The sequence below is a fragment of the Camelus dromedarius genome, chromosome 21 (genome assembly GCF_036321535.1).
Source record: "Camelus dromedarius isolate mCamDro1 chromosome 21, mCamDro1.pat, whole genome shotgun sequence".
Lineage (NCBI taxonomy): Eukaryota > Metazoa > Chordata > Mammalia > Artiodactyla > Camelidae > Camelus > Camelus dromedarius.
Window position 1 is genome coordinate 5968642 of NC_087456.1, and position 24515 is coordinate 5993156.

Consider the following 24515-nt stretch of genomic DNA (forward strand, 5'->3'; position numbering starts at 1 on the left):
ATTTTTGTGCTAGTACCCATGCTAGCCGCTAGGGGGCGACAAGGAACTGCGTGAAACCTGTTGCTGACAGCCTTACGCGAGAGCCGGATTCTGCTGAATCTAGGGCAAAAACGTCCCAAGGGAGTTAGACACGAAGGGCTTCGACCTCCTTTCTCCCAGCGGTGTCCCGCTTTGGGCTGTGAAGTTGAGCTCTGGAAAACGATAGGTGAATTTAGGCTTAGGGCTGGGTTGGGACAACGATTCAGAAAGCCTGGCTTTTGTCTACCCGCCAGCAGTGTAGACGTGGCTGCATCCTTTCCTCCCTCTGTGGGCCTGAAAAAAGAGGGGCTGGACAGTGTCTAACATCCTTTCTCTCCTTGTAGAGCAGTGATTCCCATCCCCATGAGAGCCAGCACCTGCTTTGTAATGTCCCCTCTGTCCTTCAGTGCAACTCATATACATATATCATTTTTTAAAACCTCAAAGTTAATCATAATAAAGAAGAAAAAATATAATAAAACACAGTGTCTCTCAATATACAAATGTTCAGGCAAGACTTACCAGAAGACATAAATAAAGTAGGCAGATTTCTTGCATCTACCTGTAATAAGCTTGAATTTAACATAAATAGATGACTAGGCCATTATACACACCCACACATACACATCCCCAAAATCCAAATAACCCATCTCTCTATACATGAAAATGAAAGAGCGGTAGGGCGCTCCCTCACACTAGGATAAAAACTAATGTTAGGTGAGTCATAACAGACCAGCTGTACCTGCCTATAAAAACAGAAAGAGGGAAATAAGCTCCACTGAAGTACAGACTACACAGCAAAGCTGGTTAGCGATGGCAAGGTGGAGACAAGGAAGAAACACGATGTGAATGCAAACGCACTGGGCTTTCTGTGTGTTACTGAAATAACTCCCCGTGTCACTGCACAGAACGGGGTAGTGGTAACTCATCACAGACACACAGATCTGTGTTTTGAAACACCATCCTGGGTTGAGGTAAAATTCAGTCTGTGGGATCTTAAAAGGCTTTGGAGATCATACATTTCCAATAAGCAAAGGGTAATGGAGGCTGGACTGGAGAGAGAAGTGGTTATATAAAGCTGTTTAGAGCAATTGAATGTGGAGCCCGGGGACTGTCAGAGAAAAATAGAAAAACAACAGGCAAATCCCCCAAACATTTCCATGTATAATTATTACAACACAGGTGTTCATCCTTGGGCTGTAAAAACTTAAAAAAAAAAAAAAACCATAAAGGAGGAAATAATATGAAAGAATTTCGAAAGAATTTTCTTAAGGAGATCCAAGAAGATCCCTTGCATTTTAAATATCTTTGCTTTAATGATGTCTGCCTCTCTCAGATCTCCTCTGTCAACTCTTTGCAGTCGGTCTTTTTGCTTATTCAGCAAGACAGACTCTGCTGCCCTGGGACCAAATACACAGTAGTTGAAATGTTGCAATACATTGTGTAGACAATGCATGGAGTGGGTTATTCCACAATTTTGAGACATTGTCTTTATTCCATTTAAGTGCTTTCTCCATAATAACCACCTCCTAACTTGCTGTTATTCATAAAACCTATTTTTAAAAAATTAAGACGCTTATAAAAATTTTCTAGGACTATTATGAATTGCAGTATGAATGACTTATACTGGTAATCGGTTTAGTCCAGTTGTATATTTTAAAGTCATGCAGAACAAAGGACAATGATTTATTTTGGAAACCTGCCCTGTGCCTTGCAGCCACTAAATGCCAGTATAAGAGTTTTGCCCCCTTAGCATTGAGACAACTTAAGCTCCCTTGAAATTTTCCAAATTTACCCTTAGGGGGCAGTATCATCCCCATTGAAACCTTCGGTAGATTAAGAACTCAGACTCTGAAGTCAGAGTGCCCAGGACTTTATCCTAGCTCCATGAGACCTTAAATATTTTGTTTACCCTTTCTGTGCCTCAATTTCTTGGATAATAATAGTACCTCTCATATAGAAATATAATGAGAATTAGTGAGTCAATACACGTGAAATGCATAGAACCAGGTACCTGGCACAATAAATACTTAGTGAACCAATGTTTTCACTATTCCAGTGGAGTTATGATAATTTCTATTTATACTATTAATACTATTAATAGTTATTAATATTACTGGCATAATCTACTGTTAAATGCTGTTATATGAAAGGCTTCTGATCTCATCTTAATCGCGGTTTTAGACTGCGCCCACGGGTGTATACAATGGCTGCTGGGAATGCCTGTTCCCCCATCCCCCGCTCCTGGTCCCGGCCCCGGAGCCCACCTGTGAGCTCAGAACTGAACTCTCCTGAAACTGGGCCCTCTTGGCCTGATTCTCAGGTGACAGCACCGGGTCCCAGAGTTTGGCCCTGAGGGGCTTGTCTCTAGCCCGTTGTCCTGGAGAGGGGCCCCCTCAGAGAGAAAGACATAGACCCTGGAAAGCCTGTCCTGGCCACCACGGGGGGTGCTGAGACAGTGCAGCTACTCCTGGGCTGGAGGAATGGACGCGGGTGGGGGAAGGACACCTCAGAGGGCTGAATGGCAGGGGCCATGGGGATGTCCTCCAGTAAAGCCTGTGGGGCCAGCAAGGGGGACCTTGGCAAACAGTCTCCCTCTCCCCTTATCACGCCCCTAAAGGCAGCCATGGGGCCTACACAGTGTCATCACCACCTCTTCACATCTGTAAGTGAATTTGAGTTTTCAAAGTGTTTCTCGTCCATTTTTCCACTTGACTTTCTTTAGAGCTCCATAAGACGGTAGATATTACCCCCATTTCGCAGATGAGGAAACTGAGACTCAAGAGTTTTAGTGTCTTGTCCAAATCTTCACTCAGCTAGCGATGAGCGGGGCCGGGGGTTGAGCCCAACACACTGCCTTCTCTCCCATCAGCCTCAGCAACACGGTGAGCCAGTTCCACACTGGAGGCCTGGGGCAGAGGGGGCGGCGTGGCCCCAGGTTCCTGGCAGCAGCAGGGTCTGAAGCCTGGCTGCCTGCCTGACCCCTCAAAGGGCATTCTGCTGCTTGCTTTTCACTTACCGTTCCTGACTACCGCCCACTTCTGCAAGCCCAGCCGGGCTTGATCAAAGAGCTGATCTGGGCCCGAGGGCGGGGCAGGCGGGCACCTGCAGTAGCATCCTTGGAGAGCAGCCTGCCTTTGTTCGTGGGCACAGCGACACCCAGCGGTGCCCTGTGTCCTCACATTGCACCTCCTTTCCAAGCCTCTGGCTATACACATATACATGTGTTGTGTGTATGTGTGTGTGTGTGTGTGTGTGTGTGTGTAATAATATACACTCTGCTAGCCCTTTAGGGGTGAGAACAGGTGTCCAGCATTCAAAATCAGCCATTAGAACCAGACTGAGGCTAATCAGGAATTATAAGAACTTGCCTTTCTCTCTCCTTTCTCAATTTTCTTCTCTTCCTTGAGTCCTTATTGCCTCCGTCTCTCCGTAGACATCCTGCAGAAGCCCAGTGAAGCCTGCCGCTGTCCTGGGCTCTCTTTCCTCTCCCTACTCCCTGCCCCATAGAATTCATGAGCTTCCTGACTCTGACTCCTCACAGACAGATGTCAAATTGAGCAGCTCCAGTAAAGGCCTTCACACTGAGTGTCCGTAAGGGATAACCACTGAGTACCTGCCAAGAGAAACGAGCCACGAGCACTGAGGCTGGATGGAAAGAATTCTGGCGGCCTTCCTGATCCAGCCCCTGCCCCGACCCCGGCCCGGGTCATACACCTTCCTAAACCCTAAAGCAGAAATACAGGGCAGTGTGTATCAACAAGAAAGGCTGAGACTTCATTTTCTTCTTCTATGCTCTTCCCCTCAGTCTCAGAGATGATTCAGTGGAAGATTCCAGGGCCTGAAGCATCTGATACTTCCACTGTACAGGACCTTGGGACAAGCTTTAATCTAGGGGCACCTGGACCAAAATGATGAGTGTGGTGCTGGCAACAAACCGTCATTCTGAGAACCCTGGGGTTCCTTCCGGGGAGGGAGGCCACGATGTGCAGCCCGAGGCAGGGAGCAAGCGGTGCATATGCTTTGAACCCAGTGCTCTTAGTCAGGGAAGGCCTGGCCCCAGACCGCCCCCCTCCCCTTTTCCACCAAGCCCATACATTGCCACGGACCCTGAGGCCAGCCACAGGCAGACACGGACACAGAGTGCCGGAGACACACCACTTGTACAAACCATTTATTTCCTGTGTTGGGTTTTTACAAACTTGCAAGATAAGAACGCAGAGCTCACTGGGTGCTTCAGTGCCTGTATCTAAAAAGAATGCTGCTGAGAGGGAAGCAAGCTCTCACCTGTCAGTCCAGTCGCCTCCTCCCTGCGGGGGGGGTGGGGCTCGTCGGCTAGAAGGATGCTAAGGGGCTGCTACGCTGTTTGGTCCCCTGACAGAGATGCCTTCTGTTTATCTAAACTTAACTCTTCTTCTAAGGTCACTTTTATACTAAATAAAGACACTGAGATCATAAAGTTCCTTGGATGGTTTATTGTCTAATACTAGCAAATCAAATTGGCCCCATATGTGCATAAATAGATACATGTATATATATGTATATTTCATATTTTCCTTAGTTTTAAGAGCTGCCAGGTTGGGTGGTGCGTAAAGGGGACAGGAATTCATTCTGTCTTGCTATAGTCAGCCCTGCTTCAAGAACGTGCCTCTCTCCAAGGCAGGAGAGCACGTGTGTACAGCTTGCGACCTCAGAAAAATCTTTTAAAGTGACAGTATTCGTGTTTGATGACAGATGAATGATCAGGGAGGTAATGGGCTAATTGGGAAGGCCCTAGATTAATAATCAGGGCCATCCCCAGGTGGGTTACTCAGCCCTGGGCCTCCATCTAGGCTCCCTTCATTCATAGCAAGATGGTCTAGGCTGGGAATAGGGTGCCGGTGTCAAAGCTGGGAAGCCAGGCTTCAAATGCTGCCCCGGAGCTCTGTGCTAGATTCCAAAACCCTTGATTCCAGATCCGGACAAAAGACTTGCATTCTGCCCAAATCCCTGCAAGGCAAGAGCCCCCTGCCCACCTCGACAGTCGACACGCAGTTTGGAAGGCTGAGCTGGCTTTGTTCAGGGGCCCAGCAGCAGGGAAGTCCTTGGCAAGGCTGAGATGCACCTTGTCCGTGGGACCCTCTGGGCTGACCTCACAGTCTGGATGCCAGACTGGGGTATCATCCCGTTAACAATGGCCCCCCAGAAGAAAGGTCACAGGGGTCACAGAGATGCCATAGATGTGACCCAGACCAGAGAGGGGTCAAGTGTAAAGGAGTGTGCGGAGTCCCAGGAACTTGAATGAGTCTGCACCGGAAGACCAGCGATCCCAAACCATTTCCTTTGGCCATTGCAGTGTATCCTGGGTCCATCAAATAATGGGCTGACATTCTCAGTGCTGTCTGGCATAGGCTGCTATTTAACTGTCTGCCCCTTCAGGCAGAGTGATGAAGGAGGGGGTCCAGGAGCACATCTTGGGGGGCTGTGTGCCTGCCAGGGTGCACTTTTGTGCACACATCTGTAAACATTTTCTTCCACAGGGTTCACATCCAATAACCCTAGAGGGTCACCAAGAGTTGACAGTGTAATCAAATCCTTAGACCAAGACTTGCAAGAGAATGTCCTGCCCTGGTGAGCCACTCTCCGGGTGAGCTCTGGGGACCAGCCCTTTGCAGACTGGGGGAGGGGAGGAAGGAACGGCTGGGCAGGAGGCAAGGGCGGAGGGTTGGACCTACAGGCAGCCACCCCAGTCTCTTTCTATCATTTGCCAATACCATTCAGACATTGCACGTTCTGAAAATAGATTTGCTTTTATAACAAAAGCGTAAAATAGATCTGTCTTAAAATAAGTCTTTCCTCTCCCCTTCTTTGGATCAAAAGGCATGGGGTATGGCCACAATATGCGAGGAATGGTGTGGTAAGTAAAGGAGAGAAAAGGGGGTGGGGCTGGGCAGGAGTTCAGGGAAAGGATCCGACCTCCAAACAAATATATATATATATTACATATACATCTGTAATATGTATAATCTTCACAAAACATATATTAAGGCATGTAAAGCAACATAAAGAGCCAGCTTTATGAAATAAGAGGTGAGAGAGAGGTGGCAGAGGAGTGGACATTAATCCTTGGTATTTCACATGTATTTCAAAAAATAATCACTTAAAAAAAAAAAAAGAGACAGACCAAAAAGGGGAAGGCATGGGAAGCCCCAAAACATCTGTTTCTTATGGATGGAGAAGATGCGAGAGATGGAGAAGGGAGAGAGGGTTACCTGGGAGCCAACCCCACCTTCCGGTCTGTGGGGGAGAAAGGGCAAGTTTGGGGGGCTTGAACTGTGCTAAAGATGGGAGATGCAGCCAAGGGTCATGTTCAAAAAACCTGCCAGAAATGAAGGTAAGTGGAATCCCCTCCATCTGGAATCCCTCAGAAGCATGAGACTATCCTCAGCACCTAGAACAGCGCCTGGTACATAAAAGGTGCTCAATAAATACTTGTTGAATGACGTGTCATCTTTACTTGCATATGAACCAGTAACTGTCCCAGTCATGGAGGAGTGGAGGGGAACTGGTGGAAGATAAAGTAGTCGTTCTTGGGGCCGCTGGAGGTCGAGCTGAAGTCCCTGGGCAGCAACTCTGGCAAAGAGAAGGTCTAGGGGCCGAGGCTGTTCAGCTTCATTCTCATCCATCCTCTCTGGCTACATTCCTCTCGAGGTGGGCGGGGCCAAGAAGAATGGGCTTTGCTTCTGTCTCTCCACCACTGGCCCTCTGGTGGGGGTGGGCTGTGAGAGTGCCACGCTAGAAGGGACACCTGCCTTACAGCCTCAGTTTGTCCTCATCTGGGATTCCTGGGATGCAGGGGAGGGCCCCAGAAACTGGCCACATTCCCTTTCCCCGGGACCCACTCCCAGCTGGCCCACAGCACATTCCAGGGGGAAGGAGACAAGATAATGTCACAGAAATGGTTAGGAAAGGCCCCAAGGCTGACCACATCCTCCTTAAGACAGGTCCTTCGCTCTGCTCCTGACCCTGGGATGGGGAGGCTGGCATCAGGCCCAGACCTAGAAAGAGCCATCTCCCAGGCTGCTGCCCCCAGCCCCTCAGCTCACACCTCCATCCCCGTAGCACTGTGGGGTCCTCCTGCTGGCAGCCCCGCTGATCCTGGGGACGAGGTGGGAGGAGCAGAGCTGACAGCCTAGCACTGTACTCGGTACCAGCCTAAGGCTCCATCCTGGGAAAACCAGTCCCATGCCCCTTCTCATCTCCATCCTCCTCCTCCTCCTCCTCCTCCTCCTCCTCCTCGTGCATGCGTCCTGCTGCCTCCCTTTCCTCCCACTTTCCTGAGATCTCGCCCTCTCGCTCTGCTCCCTCTTCTCAACCTGCCCTCAGACACTGCACAGACCTGCCGCTCTCTCTCCACAGCCAGCACTGTCCTCTGGGAGCCCAGGAGCCTCTCCCCATCTCTCGTCATCTTGTCTTTGGCTCAGGCAAGGTGGTCAGTCTCCACTGGACCCCAAAGGAGCACCCGTCAGCAGAGATGCGCCAAGACCCTGGGGACAGCTGGGGCAGCAGGGCGGGTTGACGGGGGCGGGGATGATGGCAGGTGCTGTCCTCAGCGTCGGGAGGAGTCCTAACCTAAGAGAGCCCTGGGTCCGTTCCCCATCAGAGCGTCTCCTCCATCAGGGAATGTTCCAGCAGGGCCATCACAACCACAGCCAGAGGCAGGCCTGGGCTCCCTGTGCCGTGGGCATCAGACAGGATGGCGCTGCTCACCCCGCCATCTCACGCCCTGGCCGAGGACCACCGTCTGAGTAGCGAGGGCTTCGGGCCGGGCACCGTGGGTGTGTGGGCACTGAGGTGCCCGTGCTCCTAGCCTGGCTCCCTGCGGCACTCCCATGGGAGCGCAGGGGCAGGGAGGCCGGGGGGCCAGGGTGCGGAGCCAGGACCTCAGGTGGGCAGAGGTGGGCTTCAGAACGTGGCTCTGTGGAGCTTCATGGCGTTGGCCTCAGCCAGGGCTTGCACTGGAGAAGAAAGATACTGGTGAGAGGCGCTGCACAGGGTAGGGGAGAGGCTCCGGCCCATCCTCCCTGAGAGAAGCCTCGTCCTGCCAACACCTTGTGGAAACCGCCCACCCCCTCAACCCTGAGAGAGGGGCGCAAACAAACAGGAGTCAATTCTTGGTCACTTGCCTGAGGGCGAGAGGCTGCTTGCTAAGGGTGAAGGGACACAGCCTCGGCCTAGAGCTGTCCAACGCTATTTTAACTTATGCTAAAAGCTGGGCGTGATCTGGGAGAAATCAGATCTGGGAGAAGCTGCTTCTGGGGGCTTCTGAGGCAGGACTGCTGTGCGTCTCAACAGACAGAAGGCTTGTTGGCCGACAGGAGGTGCAGGGGCGGGGTGTTGGGAGACCCTCCGGCAGCAGGCAGGAGAGGCCTCAGCCCTGCTCCCTGTCTGCTTCTGGAGAAGCAAAGCCCACGGGCATTGCAGCATCCAAGAAGCGGCCCTGCCAGCGGGCTCTAGCCCAGCACTGCATGGGGATGCTGGCGGGCTCAAGCAGACGGATGGAAGGGGAAGAGCAGCAAGGGGCGCTGGGGGAGAAGCAATGCCGGACAGAATGAGAGGGTGCACGCGGCTCGACGGGGGTGAGTGAGGGAAGGGGTCCCGTTCCCTGGGGTTCCCTGGGGTGGATGAAGTACAGTAGAAGAGTGCTTACGTCAGAGCTCAGACCCGCATGGCATGGCTGCTGTCGGCGCCCCGTGGGGATTCAGACGATAGGGGGTTGGCTGGTGGAGCCGGGGAGGCAGGGGAGGTGGGAGGGCTTGGGGTGGCACATTGCACTGGAAACAGAAATGAACAGGGAAGTGAATAGGGGCGGTGGGGGCGGGAGGAGGGAGGAGGCTGGGCGCCCAGAGCAAGCGAGGCCCTCCTCCGTGTGCGCGGGGAGCCAGGCGGGAGGCAAGCAGAGAGGAGAGCTGAGCCTGGGAACTTGCTCAAGCTGAAGCTGGTTTCGGGGGCGCCATGGAGGAGAGCATGGGCCCCAGGGGAGACCTGGCCGAATCCAGGCTCTGCTGAGAACCAGTGTGACTGTGGGCGAGGCCGGGCCCCTCTGAGCCTAGGGCTCCCCTTCCAACCGTGTGGCGGGGAGGGGCACATCCCTCTCCACTACTGTGGGAGAGGGTGAGGGATGGCACTACAGACAGTGATACTGCCAATGGTAATGATGAATAGTGCAGTAAAATCACACACATCCAAGTCATTGGGCCCCCCCTTCAGTGACTCATTCCAAGTGAATCAATTCCGTGTTGATCAATTCCATGGCAAAGGAGGCTTCTGACAGGCTTGCAGCCAGTCGGTTAACTTAGGCTGGAGGGTTCAGAAACAGTTCCCCACTGCCACTTGAGACCTCTTTTCATCAATCCAGGAAAGGCAAACTTCAGTCTGCCCCGAAACATCGTTATAAGCCTTAAGGTGGTGACATTCGAATGAATGAGATTTTACTCTATCATCATTATTATTCCATGTTGAGAACAGCAAAGTGAAGGGCGATGAAAGGGAGAGGGGTGTCGCCAGGGGCAGCTCTGCACAGTTCTCCGGACGCTCGTGCGCCCGTGGTGCAGCTGAGAGAGAACGTCCTCACGCGGGCTCAGAGCAGAACCAGGCCTCAGCCAGCGTCACACTGCGTTTCCTCCAAGACAGGGGTCCTGGCATTGACCTTCCCAGTCCCTTGCTTCCCACCTTACCCCGGACCTCATCCTCATCACCTTCCCTGGCCTCTGCGCAAGAGAAAGGGCAGGTGCAGCTCCTGTTGCATGTCTAAGCACATCCGCAGACGTACATAAGACACGCAGCGCTCTCCCCGACAGGACAAGACCCATGGTCTGTGCGCGGGACCTGGCAACACCGCACCTTTACACTGCACACGACTCGGATCCGTGTGCATACGGACACTTCTGAACCTGTGCCCTGGCACACGACTCAATGCATTTGTCACTACCCATACAAGCACATCCACAAATGCTTTCAGAACACACATTCATGTGCCTGTCCGTCTGACAGATTCAATGGTTAATTGTCTGGCAATTTCAGCTTCTAAAACAGCCCCCAAATCAAAACCTAAGGAAGGAATAGCTCAAGGAAGCTAAGTAGGTGTTACAACGTAGATGAGTAATTCCAATTACTCTTCCAGTTCATTCATAGACGAGCTCCATGGAGTCCAGTTACTCTTATTTATACACAATTCTAATAGGTGCCAACTTGTCGGGTTTCTAGCCCAGAAGAGCTGAGAAACAGGAAAATGAGGAGAGAGAGAGAGGAATTGAGAGACCCACTGACATTTGAAAGAGGCACAACTGAAGAGAGAAAATCTTTTGTGAAGAGTAGACACAATAATTTTAAACGTTTGAGAGCATTTAGAAGGGCCACAAACAGACCAGGTGCCGATTACAGCCCCCGAGGGCGTCCCTTCCACAGAGGTCAGCAAAATAAGGAAGTTTATTACGATACTATGTGAGCGAGAGCCAGAAAGATTATGCTAAATACAGCCTCTTTAGGAAGGTAGAAAAATACTAAATCTACACGAGGAACATATCCATCAAAATATGCACTCACACGTGCAGCAGACAGGTATGGACAGGTGTGGCATTACAGCTGTGTGTTCACAAGCATCAGCGCATCTGCATGCGTACGTAGTCGGTCACACGCACTCACACTCATGAGGCTGAGCTCTCCCCATCCTGCACACGTGGGTGTATGTTCACAAACGTGCAATACGTACATTGCACACAGCATACACACAAATATGTCAAATCATTCCCCACACTACAAAGAAACCCGATCACACGTAAGTCCGTGCATTCGTAAGCACTGCCTCCACCCACACACACACAGATCTACACCCCAGCAGCTCCCTAGACACCACCTGCACTCACGAATGGGTCTCCACACAACACCCGTAGACATTTTGCACACGCTTATGTTCATACATACTTGCTTCCAAATTTGTACTCAGACATTCCCTCCACTCACACACCACACACATGAACACACACACACGCGCGCGTACCTATAACCAGTATCACTGCACATGACGTCACACCACACAAACTTAAAGCGGCCGCATTTTCCCACATACCACACACACCAGGTATACAACCCTGTCCCCGACCGCAGCATCCGGGCCATACCCCCACACCTGGGCACCACAGGGTGTCCGTGCCCGCGGCACCCGCACACGCGCGCACACAAACAGGGCCCAGGCCCACCTGCGTGAGCCCGGGAACAATGCTTGCTGTGCCTGGCGGAGCTGTGGCTCTGGGAATCTGGGCCACAGGCCAGGGGCGGTCAGGACAGTGGGCGAAGTCCGAGGTCTAGCCCTGCCACAGTCATTTTTTAAATAGTTGGGGTTTTGGCAAAAGCAAGGTGACCGTTTGCTTTCAGCGCACAGACCCTGAAATGTAAGCCCGTGTATATCGAGGCGGGGAACTCTGATAAGCTGGGGTGGGTTTTGTTTTCGCGGCACCTTTGGTGGGGGAGCTGCAGCAGAGAGCCAGGGGCTAGGGCAAGGGCAGAGGGGAGTTCTAACAGTGCTGTAAGCTCTAACTCTTAAAACAGGAAGTTGCCTTTTGCCCAGGGCATGTGGAATTTGATCTTTGGACGGTTCATTTTGCAGCCAAACTACAGGATGGTTGACAGAGGCCTCCTTGCAGCCAAACTGGTTCTGCTGCCTTTTGGCTGCAGGATGGGGCTCCCTGAAGCCCATCCCTTCTCGTGCCCTCAACTCCAGCTCAACTGACAGCCTGTTTCTGATCCATCTCCAAGGGATTTCCCTGGCCACCCATTCCAACATCCACGCCACCTTAACTGCTACGAGTTTCTTCCTTAAGGCTTACTTAACTCCCCTTTGTTGTAGCCTGAAACCCTCTGGTTTCTGGAAATATCCATATTTAAAATAGCTAGAAAATCCACCAAAGGTTCCTGTTTCTCCTTCAGCTGTTGCTGTTTCAACTAGTTCTACCACCAGCACCAGCATCACTGCCACTCCTTCTACAGGACTAGCAGTTCCTGAGCAGTTCCTGGCGCCCGGTACGGTGCTAGGTGCTTAGCACGCGCTGTTTCTGATGCTCGCACCACCAGACAGATATTTTGATTCAAATTTGACAGGTGAGGGAATAGAACCTCAGAGAGCCAGAATTCAACAACTCCCCCCCTACCCCAAGTCACCAGCGTGAAACGCCATTCCCTGCACCGTGCGCCCAGCCACCACCCTAATCTGCTCGCTGCCTGATCTGGGTCCAGGCTACCATCACCGTGACCAGCACAACCGACCTCTGCCCCGCTCGACCCTCAGCGCCTTCCAGGCTGAGGAGGAGGGAGTGTTCTGTCTCCCAGGCTTCAGACTTAATCGCTGTCCTTCCTCCACCTGGACCCTCCCGTTTACTCAGTCTCTTCCATTCTCCCCCGTCACACATTCTCCTCTACTCCGGGGTGCTTCCCCTCAGGCTGGGGGGGGGGTGGTAAATTAATCCGCTTGACTGCAGCCCCGTAGTGTCTACTCAGATCCACTAGCCTTGGTATCAGTGTGAAGTCGGTTCCTCATACTCATCCTGCTTAGCAGAAAAGTGGGTGTGGGTCAGTAGCCAAGGTGGTGACTGGCTGCCTGTTTCATTTTCCCTTTTTAGTATCTCTTATTTGCATTCCCAAGAATGGGAAGTGGAAGAAAACCCTGGCATAGCTGGCCCTCACCCCCCACGGGCAAATACTTCTGTCTTTCCCAGTCGAGTTCGGTTATCACCTTTTCTCTGGGCCCCTCCTGGACCTGCCCGGGTAGGATGGCTCCCTGAGCTCCCCACATGGCCTCTGGCCACTCCTCCATAAAACAGTTAGACGGGTCATCACGGCTCTGAGCTCCTGGGTGCCAGCAACTCTGGCCCCTTTGCACCCCCCTGAGCCTCGCACAGTGCCTGGTGCTCAGTAAATGCTCAGCCTGCCCTGGAGGAACATCTCTCTGGCCCTGCACCTCTCTGGTCCCGGCCCCCTTGCCACGCTGGGCCTCCTCCCTACACCTGGCCAGCCGGTCTCCCTGGCGGAGCGAGGCCCAGCCCCTCTCACCAGACAGCATGCGGCCCCGGCGGGAGGCCTCGGTCGCCAGGGCACAGGAGATTTCAATCCGCTTCTCCTGCTCCTGCAGCTGGCTCTCTGAGTCCTGGGGCACGTCCACAAGGTCCCCCTCGCCGATGGGCACCACGTTCTGCATACTGAAGAGGCACAGACACACAGACATGGAGTGGCGACAGGATGGTCCGACACGCTCGGGGGGCCTGCAGACTGAGGTTGGCGGAGGGGCCAGGGCCCCGTGAATGTGTAGACTCCAGGTCCCAGCAAGGCTGTCCCCAGGGGTGAGTGGGACCCTGGCAGAACACATGTTGGGACCCTACCTGCAACATTTTTAAATGAATTAGAAAGTTCAAGTGAACATTTAGGGCAGCCTTGCAGGGGGAAAGAAGGCCCCAGAGAGCAGCCCGTCGGTGTGTGCTGGTGACAGCTGTGCTCCAGCCAGTAGGTCTTTTTAGCACCGACGGCTGGGTCCCTGGCCCTGCCGTGTGCCTGGGCCCAGTCCGCTGCCTGGAGCCGCTGTTTCCTGTTGCTCTCTGCTGGGGAGGCTCAGGGCCCCCAAGCACACGGGTCCGGGTGCTGGACTCAGCGGCACTGGGTGCCAAGGTGGGCAGAGGAAGTGGAGGTTCACCAAGGAATGTTACCTGGACTTGGCAATGAGCGTCTTGATCCTCTCCACCTTCTTCTGCTTCTCCTTCAGCTCCTCTGGGCTCAGGGGAGTGTCAGGCTCCAGGTCGATGTACCGTTCAGGGATGAGGACTTTGTCGGGGGTGGAGAGCTGCGGAGGGACCAGGGTCACCGCCTGCATCCCCTCCCAGGGTCTCTCCCCCCCCTGCCCCTCCTGGACCCCACTCACCTCCTTACTGATGTCCACATCATAGTGCTGGGGCTCCAGCTCCATTTTGCGAAGCCGGGCAATTTCCTCCCGCGGTGTCTCGTAGGCCTGCCCGCCAGGCTCCTCTGCCCGCAGAGCTGCCTCCAGGTTGGAGATGTCCACCTCATGGATGCTGCGGTGACGGCGCACCTGGGGGCGGGCCTGTCATGACCACGCAGGGCCTTTGTCCTACTGCCAGCAGCACCTCCACTGTTCCCCATGCCTCCAGGCAACCCTTACCACACCTGGGTCCTCCATGTCCCTGCCCAGCACGCCTGACCTGGACAGCACCCACTGTCCCCACTGCCCCCGCCGCAGACCTATTCCTTCCACGCTGCTTGTCCAAAGCCTGCTCACCTACCGGGGCCCGAGGGTGAGCTCCCCTCACTCTCCCACTCGGCACTCCCCTCCCTGCTGTGCCCGTGTTCACACTCGGTGCCACAGATTTTGGGCAGTTGAACCAGTATGTCTTACACTGATGTCTAATCTTTCCATATGATAGAAATTCCAGTCCACCAACTAGAACGTAACCTGCTTGAAGGCAGGAATTACGGGTTGTAACTTTTCTGTATTGCTGAAATTTAGTGGAAAGAAAAACTAGGCAGATGCCTTGGGTATCTGCATTCAATAGCTTTGTGGCCCAGAATGCGCTTAATTTCTCATGACTTTGTTTCCCTATCTCTAAAATAGGGAGAATACTTCCTAACCCAGCGTCCTTGAAAGACCAAACGGGAGAATGTGACAGGGACTGTGAATGGTACTGCGCCACGCGATGGTGAGATTACGGTCACCTTCGGTAACCCAGCCCAGCGCTAGGCACATAGAAAATGCTCTAGAAACATGTACAAGTGAAGGCTACTTCTGGTGGTAGACTTTGCACTGTCTTCTATTAACTGAATTTTGTATAACTCATTTCAACCAAAATAATCAAGGCATTCCTTTTAGCGAGTTATTATTCTTGAAACACAAAAAAGGAAACACTTGTTGCAGGTGTCTCTTCCCGTCAGAGGGGAGAAGCCTCCCCCAGGTCTCCCAGGTTCCCAGCTTGGGTCCTCCCCAGCCCCTCCCTCCCAAAGACCTCTTCCCTCCCCACCACCCCTCCCAGGCTGGCCACACCCCGGGAGCCTGCAGAAGCCGGGCATGCCTGTGGGGGCTGGGAGGACGTTACCACTTTGTAGGCGGGCCGGGTGCTGGGGTCGGGGGCCGGGCTGGCTGGGAGCTGCAGGCTCCTCCGTTTATCCTTCATGGAGCCGCTCTGGTGCCTCCGCATGCGGTCGATCTGCTCCTCCACACTCATCTTGACCTTGCCCTCGCCAGGAAACACAGCACTCTTGGGGCGCTCCTGCTGCAGCGGAAGAACGGGGCTCTACTGGGTGCCTCAGCCCCCACACCCAGCTTTTCATCAGCCCTCATCCCTTAACATTGCCCTTCTCTGGGAAGCCTGCCTGTGATGGGCTGAAGAGTGGACCCCAAAAGGTACGCCCAAGTCCTAACCGCAGTACCTGTGAATGTGACCTTTGGAAATAGGGTCTTTGCAGACGGAGTTAAGTTAAGGATCCCAAGATAAGATCATCCTGAATTAGGGTGAGCCCTAAAGTGAATGATGGGGGTCCTTATACGAAACAGAAAAAAAAGAAGACACGTAAGAGTAGAAGGTGATGTCTGGATCTGGACTTTGGCCTCCACACCGGTGAGCCAATAACCTTCTGTTGTTTTAAGTCACCAAGTCTGCGATGTTTCGTTAACTTCCTAGCAACCCCAGGAAACCACCCCAGTGCCTCGGGTCAGCACGTTTGACTCCGACCACTGACTTTTGCGTTTGTATTTCATCACCAGCACATTATCATCATTTTGTTAAATATTCTCGAACCTTTATTATGTGTATCTTCCTTGTCCCTGGACATGTCTCCTTGAAGGAGAACTCCTTCACTTGTCCCACCTGCCTCCACCAGCCCTGGGATTCTTGAACAGTGACAGATGGGTGGACACACAGAGGCCCCCGGGCTCCCAGCCCAGCTGGGGCTCTCGGGCCCGCGGGCTGCACTCACCCGGGAGGAGAGTCCATTGGTGAGCATGTTGGTGGTCCTCCTCACCACCCTTGACGGGGTCACCTCTTCATCCGAGGGTGACTTTGTCCGGGGGGGCACAATGCCAACTGCAGGGAGACACAGTAGCCAGCGGGCCTCACAAAGAGCAGGAAGTCAGGGACACGGGGGCGCCTGCTTCTCGGAGAGGCTCAGTCCCACCCAGCGTGGAGGTGGAAGACCTCAGGTGGGGAAGCCCCTCTTCGGACGTGAATGAGCACCTCTCTGGGCTCCTCTCTGAGCCTTAGCCTCATGTCTAGGGGAGGACGGGATGGGAGGTACCTTTGTTGAGAGCTGCCTGCTTCTCTGCCTCCACCTCTTGCCTGGTGGGCACAAGGCTGATGTCTTTAGTGGTGTCCAGGGGTGATGTCTGGTGGGGGTCTTTCTTGCTTGGCTCATAGCTTGCCTTGGGCTGGGAAGAAAGAATGAGAGGATGAGTGACGCTAGCACGACCACTGAGAATTTGGCCCCCGTGGTGTTTCTTTTGCAGTGGCTGGAGAGCAAACCCTTATAAAAACACGGGGCGGGGAAACTGCATGCCAGTTGGGGAGTGGGCACTGGAGCCTCCCGCCATGCCACCTGAAGACTGGTGGAAGTGGGGCCATCTGGAGGAATGAGGACTTGGGGGCCCCAGGGAGCCCCTCAGCTGAGGCCCATTGGAGACATCCCTCAGCTTGACCAGCCCTCCTGGCAAACACCAGAAGCACAGATTGTGAGCCAGAGGAGGAATGGCCAGAGGAGGGGGCTACAAGGATCTCTGAAAATTCTGTTGGGACCTCACTTAAGACTGGAGCAAAGGAACCAGATGAGCTTTGGGGGAAGGAAAGGGGCATTTAGGTTGTAGGTTCACAGGATCATGTGACCAGAAAGGGACCTCAGACATCATCTGAACCATCCTCTCCTGCAGCTGAAGAATCTGAGTCTCAGTGAGGGGAACACAGAGAGAAGACAAGGCCAGAGGTCAGAATCTTCAGCTCCAGCCCAACTACAGATCATCGGTAAGTCCTACCACCTTTCTCTGTCTGTACAACTGAGGTGACGGTACCTGCCTGCTCTGCCCACCTCAATGGGCAGGCCCTCAAGGGTTGTGCATGTTACCAGTGGCTGAGCTTGGATGACAGTACGGGTTTTCCAATTTTAGCCCTCTTTCTACTCACCATGCAACCTCTTCCAAGCCTAACTGCGCATTTCTCCTGGATCTTACCCAGGGATCCAGGTGAGAGAAGGAGACAGAAGTGGGGAGCAAAGGGTCTCTATCCTTACACTCAGAGGATGTAGACAAGGCAGAGACATAGACAAGGGGAGAGAGAGAGCAGGAGGTCTGGGGTCTGAGGTGGACAAGAGCAGGAAGGGACTGGATGTCACGGGAGGGGCTTGGGGGAGTGGTCACTGGATTTTCCATCATCAGGTAGGGGGTGGGGCGCAACCCACCACCCACAGCCGTGGGCTGCCACGTGGCCACTGTCCACAGGAAGCCAAAAAGGGGGAAAAGGGGACAGTATGAGGGTCTTAATCATCCCTTTCCTCATCCCAGAGTCCAACTGGACAGAGGGCCAGTAGAAGCTGTGGGGACAGTGGAATGGGGACAGTGATTCGGTCCCCTGCCTGGCCCTGTTCCCTCCGTCCCTGCCCTCCAGGACCCAAGGGTGCTGGGTACCTGACCCCTGGCTGTCTCGCCACCGCGGTGCCAGGAAGGGGAGGTGGGGTATGGCCAGAGGCGGCTCTCGCTAGGGAGTGGAGGCACGGTGGGAGGAGACTCCAAGGGGACGTAGGCTTTGGGGAGGGGAGGCCGCGGTGGGCCGGGCTCCTGAGGCAGAGAGAAGCCAGAGCGTTAGGAGAGCAAGAGCAGCCGCTGTGAGAGCAGAAGAAAAGAGCATTAGCAGGAGGCAGACGACGACGTGGCTGGAGACAGGGGTGGCCCCCACACCACCGGACCCCCACCCCTGGGCCTGGATGGAGCACCAGCTCCAGAGCCAACCCTGCCTGGCCTCCAAGGCCCTCCCCTGCTGAGCCCCCACCTGTGCACCGGTCCCCAGTTTTTCTCCAGAGCTCTCTCCTCATCGCCTCCCTGTGACCAGTGGGCACATCCCAGCCCCGCACCTTCGCTCTGCCATTTCTCCTGCCTGTAATGCCCTTTCCCTGGTTCCTCCACCCGTCCCAATGCTTAAGGAACATCAGAGCATTTACAATCTGAACCACATGGCTCAATATTGAGAAATTAGGCCACCATGTTCCAGAGGAGGGCTATTCACTGTGAATCGGTCTTGGTCCCCATTGGCCGCTGGGTGGGGTCAAGGCCCTCGGGCATCTTTCTAAGAGGGCCTTACACCATGCCTTGCCCAGAGTATAGCCTTGGAAAACACTTGCTGACTGACTAGGAAAATGCTCCCCACACTGACCCGCGACCTTCCCCCCACTCCGAACAAATCTAGGCTTAAATTCCTGTTAAGTGTTTGGTCTCTTTGCTAACCAGCCTGGTACCCAGGAGATTTCCCTGAAAGGCAACCAAAGATGACGGCTGGAGACGAGAGCAGGTAAAGGAGAAAGCTGGAGGGAAGGCCACCAGACTGGGAGTGAGAATGGCCACCTTAGGCTGGGAGACAAAGCCCTAGGACTGGAGGCCTCCGGGGAAGAGATGGGCACAGAATTTGCGTAGTTTCAGGCAAATGAGGACCTGGTCCTCCCTCCCCCACCTACCTTCTACTCCATCATCTCCGCTTACCTCACTGGATCCAGGCTTGGTGGGGGACCCCTGAGAGCCAGACACCAGCGAAAAGGGGCTCAAGGGGCTGGTGAGGCTGGCAGAGCTGAGAGGGCTGGCGGGGCTGTTGGAGCTGTAGGTGGCTGAGGGGCCAAGTCCTCCTTGGGGGAAGCAGAAGAGGAGACAGGTGAGGCAAAGGGAAGTGGTGTGGCCTGGAGTGTGGCTGGGCTCTGCAGGTGGGGGAGGCTGGGGAGGACTTCGTGTCTCAGGGCCACCTGGGTCTGCTGAAGGAACTTAAGACAGGGGCTGGGTGGCAGGCTGGCTGTTGAGAGGTGAGCTGGGCAGGGGAAGATGACAGATGTAAATGACCCTACTGCCTCCAGGTGTCACCGAAAGCCAGCCCAGGGTCCCAGGGCTGAAGGAAGATACTCAGGTAGTGGTCTCACATCACCAATGGGCCCCTGGGCTCAGGGCCTGGCGAGCTGCAGATGCTCTTTGACCTGTTCTGGGAAGGAGTCTAGACCCAGGATGACAGCATCTCTGATCGGTATATTCTGGGACGGGGCGGGGGGGTTGTAGACCAGGGAGCCCTACCTGCCTACCATCCCAGGGCCCTGGGGAGAATTCTGGAGCCCCGAGAAGGCCCCGACTGGCTCTGAGTACAGTGCGAGGGCCTGGAGGGAGAGGTGTGAGTTGGCAGGTGTGGGATGAAGGCCGGAGATGCCTGGAGTTTTTCTGGTGAGGAGAGAAGCCCAGGAGGCTGGTGGAGGGAGCACTCACCTCTGTGCTTGGCCGTGTCTGTGCCCCGGGAGGGGTTGTTCTTCCTCAGCCCCTCCATCACATCCTGGATCCTCCAGATCTCCTTCTGGATTTGGCGGCTGAGCACCTCATTCTGAAACAGCCACAGAGCAGGTCAAAGGAAGTGACTGCTAAGGAGCGCCCCAGCCTTCTCCCCCATCTGTTTGGACCAGCGGTAGGTAGGAGCCTGCGCACGCACACACACCCTGCCCCACTGGTTCCTCCAACACATTTATCTTTCTCGGGGGCAGCCTCTGCCTCTTCAGCGTCTACGAAGCAGAGCTCTGGAATTGCCCGAGAACAGGGCTTTGTCATCACAGTAAAAAGCCCGTCTGGGTAAACATGCGGTTTCAGAATCAAGAGCGTGAGGACCTGCCCCTCTGATTCCGTGCCCCACCCCTCAAGGGGGGCTCAGGGTGGTCTTGGAGCGAGTGCCCCTCTGGGTTGACACTTGATGGTGACCTATTTTCCAGGGGCGAGAGCTTCTAGTTATTGTCTTTTTTTTCCATCCAAATAGCCCTTTTGTAATACCTACACTCAACCTAAGCACATGAATTCTATTCAGTTACAGTATCCACTCTTTGAAAAATTACAGCTACGTTTTATGTAGCATCTCCCCACCGCACACCTGTGCTGAGTGCCCTGCAGACACGAGCTCACTGCGGCTGCCACACTGCACACGTCTCCGAGGCAAGGGCAGCGGCTGGCCCCCCTTCAGAGGTGCAGAGGCTCACACCCTGGGCTGTCTGTTAGTAAGCAGTGCGACCACCATCTGATTCGGGGTCTGTTTGGCTCAAGAGCTGGTGCTCTTCACCACAACACTATCCTGCCTCCTAAAATGTGCATGTTGACAGTGAGGCTTGCCCATGAACGTAGGTGGCATTTGGGGCCCCTGGATCAGAGGCCCTTCTCCCCACCCACCTAACCAGATTCCAGGTTGGTGGTGGGTTTTGTTACCAGGACGGAAACAGGAAGAAAATGGGGGAAACCAGGGTGTTAACTGCATCAGAGAGACAGAGCTTGCCAAGGGAGCTGGAGAAAGGGCAGAACCCAGGGAGAGAAGACAGAGGGAGGAAAAGATGAAGAATGCCCCCAGAATGTCCATCTTCCTGTCTCCAAGCAGAGTGTTTCTGACCCACCTCCGAAAGGAGGGCCTCTGTCCCATCTAAAACCCCCCCAGTGGATCGTCCCCACACTGTGATCTCTTCTGATGTCACCAGGGAGATTTGTATTTATATTTCTACCTGGGGTCTGGCAGGTCTGGGGAGGAGGACACAGAGGGAAGGGAGAGGAGGGCACGGGGCGGAAACACTCTGATGACAGCACAGGCCTCCTAGGAGGCACAGCAGCCCATCCCGCTGTTAAATCCTTTCAGTCATAAAGCACCTTACTTCTAGTCTCCCATGCCATGACTTTCCCTCTTCCCCCGTGATCTGACGGAACCAAAGGGGAATCCCACACTATCTTCACCCTGGAACTCAAAGAGTCTATTTTAAGAGGCCCTAGCCTTGTCTTTTGTCTTGGGACCAACTCCTTGTCTCAAGTCTCTGAAAGCTCTAAAGCAAGAAAGCAAGCCCCTTTGGTCCCTTTGGGCCAAAAGGACAAAGGAGGGCCCGCGGCCCCCAGCAGCCCCCCTGCCTGGGGGCCCTCTTCACCTGGAGGTCCAAGCTGAGCTGCTCCCAGAGCTCGTCATGCAGGGCGGAGACCTCCGACTCCAGGCCCTCGTATTCCACGGTGCTGTTCGCCAGGGCCTGCGGGGTGTGGGGGTGTGGGGGATGCTCACTGAGAAGCTGCAAGTGCCAAACCAGCTCCTCGTCCTGCCTCGGGGCCTGGGGCCCGGGTACCTGGGGTCTGGCCGGTCTGGGGAGGAGGACACAGAGGTACGGGAGAGGGCACGGGGCGGAGACAGTCTGATGACAGCAAAACACTGGCCTTCTAGGAGACACAACAGCCCATCCCCCTGCACGCTAAAGAGAGGAAACAGAAGACTCTCCATGCTGCAGGCAGGAAAGAGCCAGATGTGGCTGCTCTTGGGAGGTTAGAGACCTTCCTCCTCTCTGCGCCACGTTTTCCTGCGGCCTTTGCTGCTGCCCCCAGAGCTATTCCCCAGGTAGTCTGTGCTGGGGGCTCTGCCCTGCGCGCGCTGGGAGGTAACCGGGCAGCATGTTGCCGGTGCCCTGGTTCCCCAGGAGAGAAGAGGAGGTGGGCAGCAGAGCTGTCAGAGCAGCCAAGGAAGTAGGTGCCCCTCAACTTTGCACTGTGCTGAACGAGTCCCGCTGCAGGGACGGCTTTTGGGAAACGAGCTAGTCTCCCAGGGACAAGTAGGCCAGCGTGTTTGCTGCCCCTTTGCAAGGCAGCGTTAAGTGTCACACCGCTCCCAGAGAGGCACCCTGCCCGTGCCCTCCGAGGAGAATCGGGGTTAGGAGAGCACAGCCTGGGAGGGGTGGCTGCCCGCCGACGCCGACCGGGGCTGGGGGCACAGAGCCGGCCCCGGTACCGTAGTGGCCTGCGACAGCTCCACCCGGATGTTGATCAGCTGGTTCTGCAGAGACTCCTTCTTGTGCAGCAGCTTCTCCGGGTAGGCGGGCTGGCTTCCAAACATCTCCAGCTCCTGGTGGGTCCCCATCAAGGCACTTTCCAGGCTCTCCTGAAGAACAGCAGGGAGATGGCTGTGAGCAGCCCTGATATCTCCTCTCGGGGACTTGGAGCACCTGAGGCCTGAGCCTTAGGGGTTCCGCCAGGCAGCTTAGTGGAGGTGGTCCTCACACTAGCTCAGGTCCCCAGAGGACCTTCAGCACTTCCAACTAAGGGCAGGACAGAAGCTTAAGAAAGGACAAAGCTTCGTCAGCTTAGTCAGGATGGAGACAGCAACCCGCACGTTCTCCGGGCCAGTCCCCTTACGTGCCCCCATTCACGGCCACCTCACAGATCTCACCTTCTCAGCTCGGAGCTGCTGCACCAGCCGGTCCTGCTCCCTCACCACCTTGTTCTGCTCACACAACTTGCCCAGCAGCTTCTGGGGTCCCAAGGGGGTGGGGGGAAGGGAGGGAGAGAGAAGGGGTGAAGGACATGGTTTGATGGGGACCCGGGAACTGGGTCGGCAGGGCCGTGCCTCTGGATACCACCTCCTCACCCGTGCCGAGTGAGGAACCCCGGGCCTCCACCTTGACCTTGGAGGCTCCTGGAAACAGGAAGATGGTCTTCACCTTGAGAGACTCCCCAAAGACCCACTGGGAGAGAAGACATGCTTATGCTCTGAGGAAGTGAGTCAGCTTGAGAGAGGAGAGGCCTAAGAGCCAGGTATTAAGATCCTACACTCCCATCCTCCAGAAGTTCCAGCTCACAAGGGGCTGAGAAGACAACATGGCCTTGCTTCCTAGGCCTCTAGGTGGGTGTGGATGGGAGAGGTAGGCTGGGTTTCTGAACAACAGTCTTAGAAAACCTAGTGAATGATGTAAACTGGCCCCCCAGTCCCACAGGCCCCTGTGCTCCCCTCCCACCTCCAGAGTCTCAGGATGGCTGATGCTGGGGTCCCTCTGAGGTGTGGATCTTGCCTGGATGGAGCCTCCCCCATGCCTGTTGGACAGATCTGCTACCCAGGCCAGGCCAGTGGGAAGAGGCAGGTTAGGCCAAACTTCTCTTCTGGGAAGACCTGTGCTTTCCTGAGTCCACATCTTTATTCAGGCCACTCCTCAAATACCCACTTAGCTCCTTTCTATTGAGCCAAGTCTTGTCCTCTGGAGCTTTTACTTCAAGGCCCAGCTCACATACCACCTGCTTTGTCCTGGCCCACCAGCCCACAGGTCGCACTGCCCTGCACTCCTGCAGACCCTATTGCTGTTTGCTCAGCATACGAACCACCTGATGCTGCCGGCCTCTCCGGCTACCCAGCAACTCCCTGAGGGCCGGGCAGGGCCCTACTCTGCTTTCCAGGGCCCCAGAGACCACACCAGGCTGGGCACCGAGCAGACTGCTCTACCTCCTGACAAAGCTTTGCATTCCGGTTACCAGCAGACACCAGGGCTGTGGGTAAGAGGGCCTCGAGGTCAGTGGAGACACACACGGCCATCGTGGGAGGCAGGGGTGAGTGGTGAGGAGAAGAGGGGCATGAGGAGGGACACGCAGAATGTTGTCTTTGCGGCGAGAGAGGACATGAATCAAATGTACGAAGGGCCACAGGAGGAAGAGAGATGGACAGAGGAAAGGCTCCCCCAGCAGAGCGTGAGGAGGCGGCGGCAGCGGGAGGGGCTGGAGTGGGCAGAGGGGGAGCAGGAGAGCTGCTCTTACATCTGTGTCTTGCTCGTTTAACTTGTAGGTGTGGAGGCTGTCCCGGAACACTTCTGGGTACGGAGGGACCTGCAGGAACAGGAGGCGGGTTACTGCAGCCGGGGACGGACAGGGGCGTGTGGTGAGGGAGAGTTCACCACCCTGGCTCCACTCCTGCCGCAGACCACCGTTCATCCCTTCAGGCAGCGTATGTTCGGGGACCTGAGCTGAGCTAGTTCTCTGTCCCCTGGCTGGAAAGTGGGACCACCGAGCCTAAGCTCCATCCCAACCGTCCTGGGCTGATTCTGACGGTAGAGACGCCGTGTAAATCGTGTTTTGTATCTTCTCCCGACTGAGCCCTAGGGTCTCCTGCCGGGAGGGACGCCCGGGCTGTGGCTCCCAGATGGCTTACTGGTAACAAGCGTGAGAACACCAGTTAAGTCCCTGCGTTCCTGAGGGGAGGACCTGGGAAGACGCAACGTGCATTGGAAGCGTTTGAGAACTGCCCTGGTGCACCGAGCGCCAGTCACAGGGCTGGTGCCTAAACCAGGAGGGCCTCTCGGTCCAGCCAAGGCGGCCTGCCCTTGGTGACACATGCAGCAACCACAGCACGTTCTACACACCCTTGCCACAGGATGGTTCCACACACACCCCTCATGCCCTGAACCAAACACGAGACAGGAGTCCT

At 55.0% G+C, this 24515-nt stretch overlaps 1 protein-coding gene across 25 annotated transcripts in view; it reads right to left on the reverse strand.

The window, feature by feature from the left end:
* Nucleotides 1–6486: 6486 nt before the first annotated feature.
* The window catches only part of PLEKHA6 (pleckstrin homology domain containing A6), a 136751-nt gene continuing 118722 nt past the window's right edge, over nucleotides 6487–24515 (reverse strand). For 18 of the 25 annotated variants that reach the window (XM_031438778.2, XM_064477077.1, XM_064477081.1 and 15 more), the window contains 15 exons: nucleotides 23849–23917; nucleotides 22497–22577; nucleotides 22059–22208; nucleotides 21217–21312; nucleotides 19544–19655; nucleotides 18785–18924; nucleotides 17720–17869; nucleotides 16345–16474; nucleotides 16027–16133; nucleotides 15147–15323; nucleotides 13961–14128; nucleotides 13749–13882; nucleotides 13102–13247; nucleotides 8708–8831; nucleotides 6487–8015 (listed from right to left, as the gene is read on the reverse strand). In XM_031438778.2, the coding sequence (XP_031294638.1) occupies nucleotides 8716–8831; nucleotides 13102–13247; nucleotides 13749–13882; nucleotides 13961–14128; nucleotides 15147–15323; nucleotides 16027–16133; nucleotides 16345–16474; nucleotides 17720–17869; nucleotides 18785–18924; nucleotides 19544–19655; nucleotides 21217–21312; nucleotides 22059–22208; nucleotides 22497–22577; nucleotides 23849–23917 (1776 nt within the window). In that variant the 3' untranslated portion in view covers nucleotides 6487–8015; nucleotides 8708–8715. The remainder of the gene's footprint in view (nucleotides 8016–8707; nucleotides 8832–13101; nucleotides 13248–13748; nucleotides 13883–13960; nucleotides 14129–15146; nucleotides 15324–16026; nucleotides 16134–16344; nucleotides 16475–17719; nucleotides 17870–18784; nucleotides 18925–19543; nucleotides 19656–21216; nucleotides 21313–22058; nucleotides 22209–22496; nucleotides 22578–23848; nucleotides 23918–24515) is intronic. The other 7 variants (XM_064477084.1, XM_064477098.1, XM_064477083.1 and 4 more) reach the window with 5 other exon arrangements.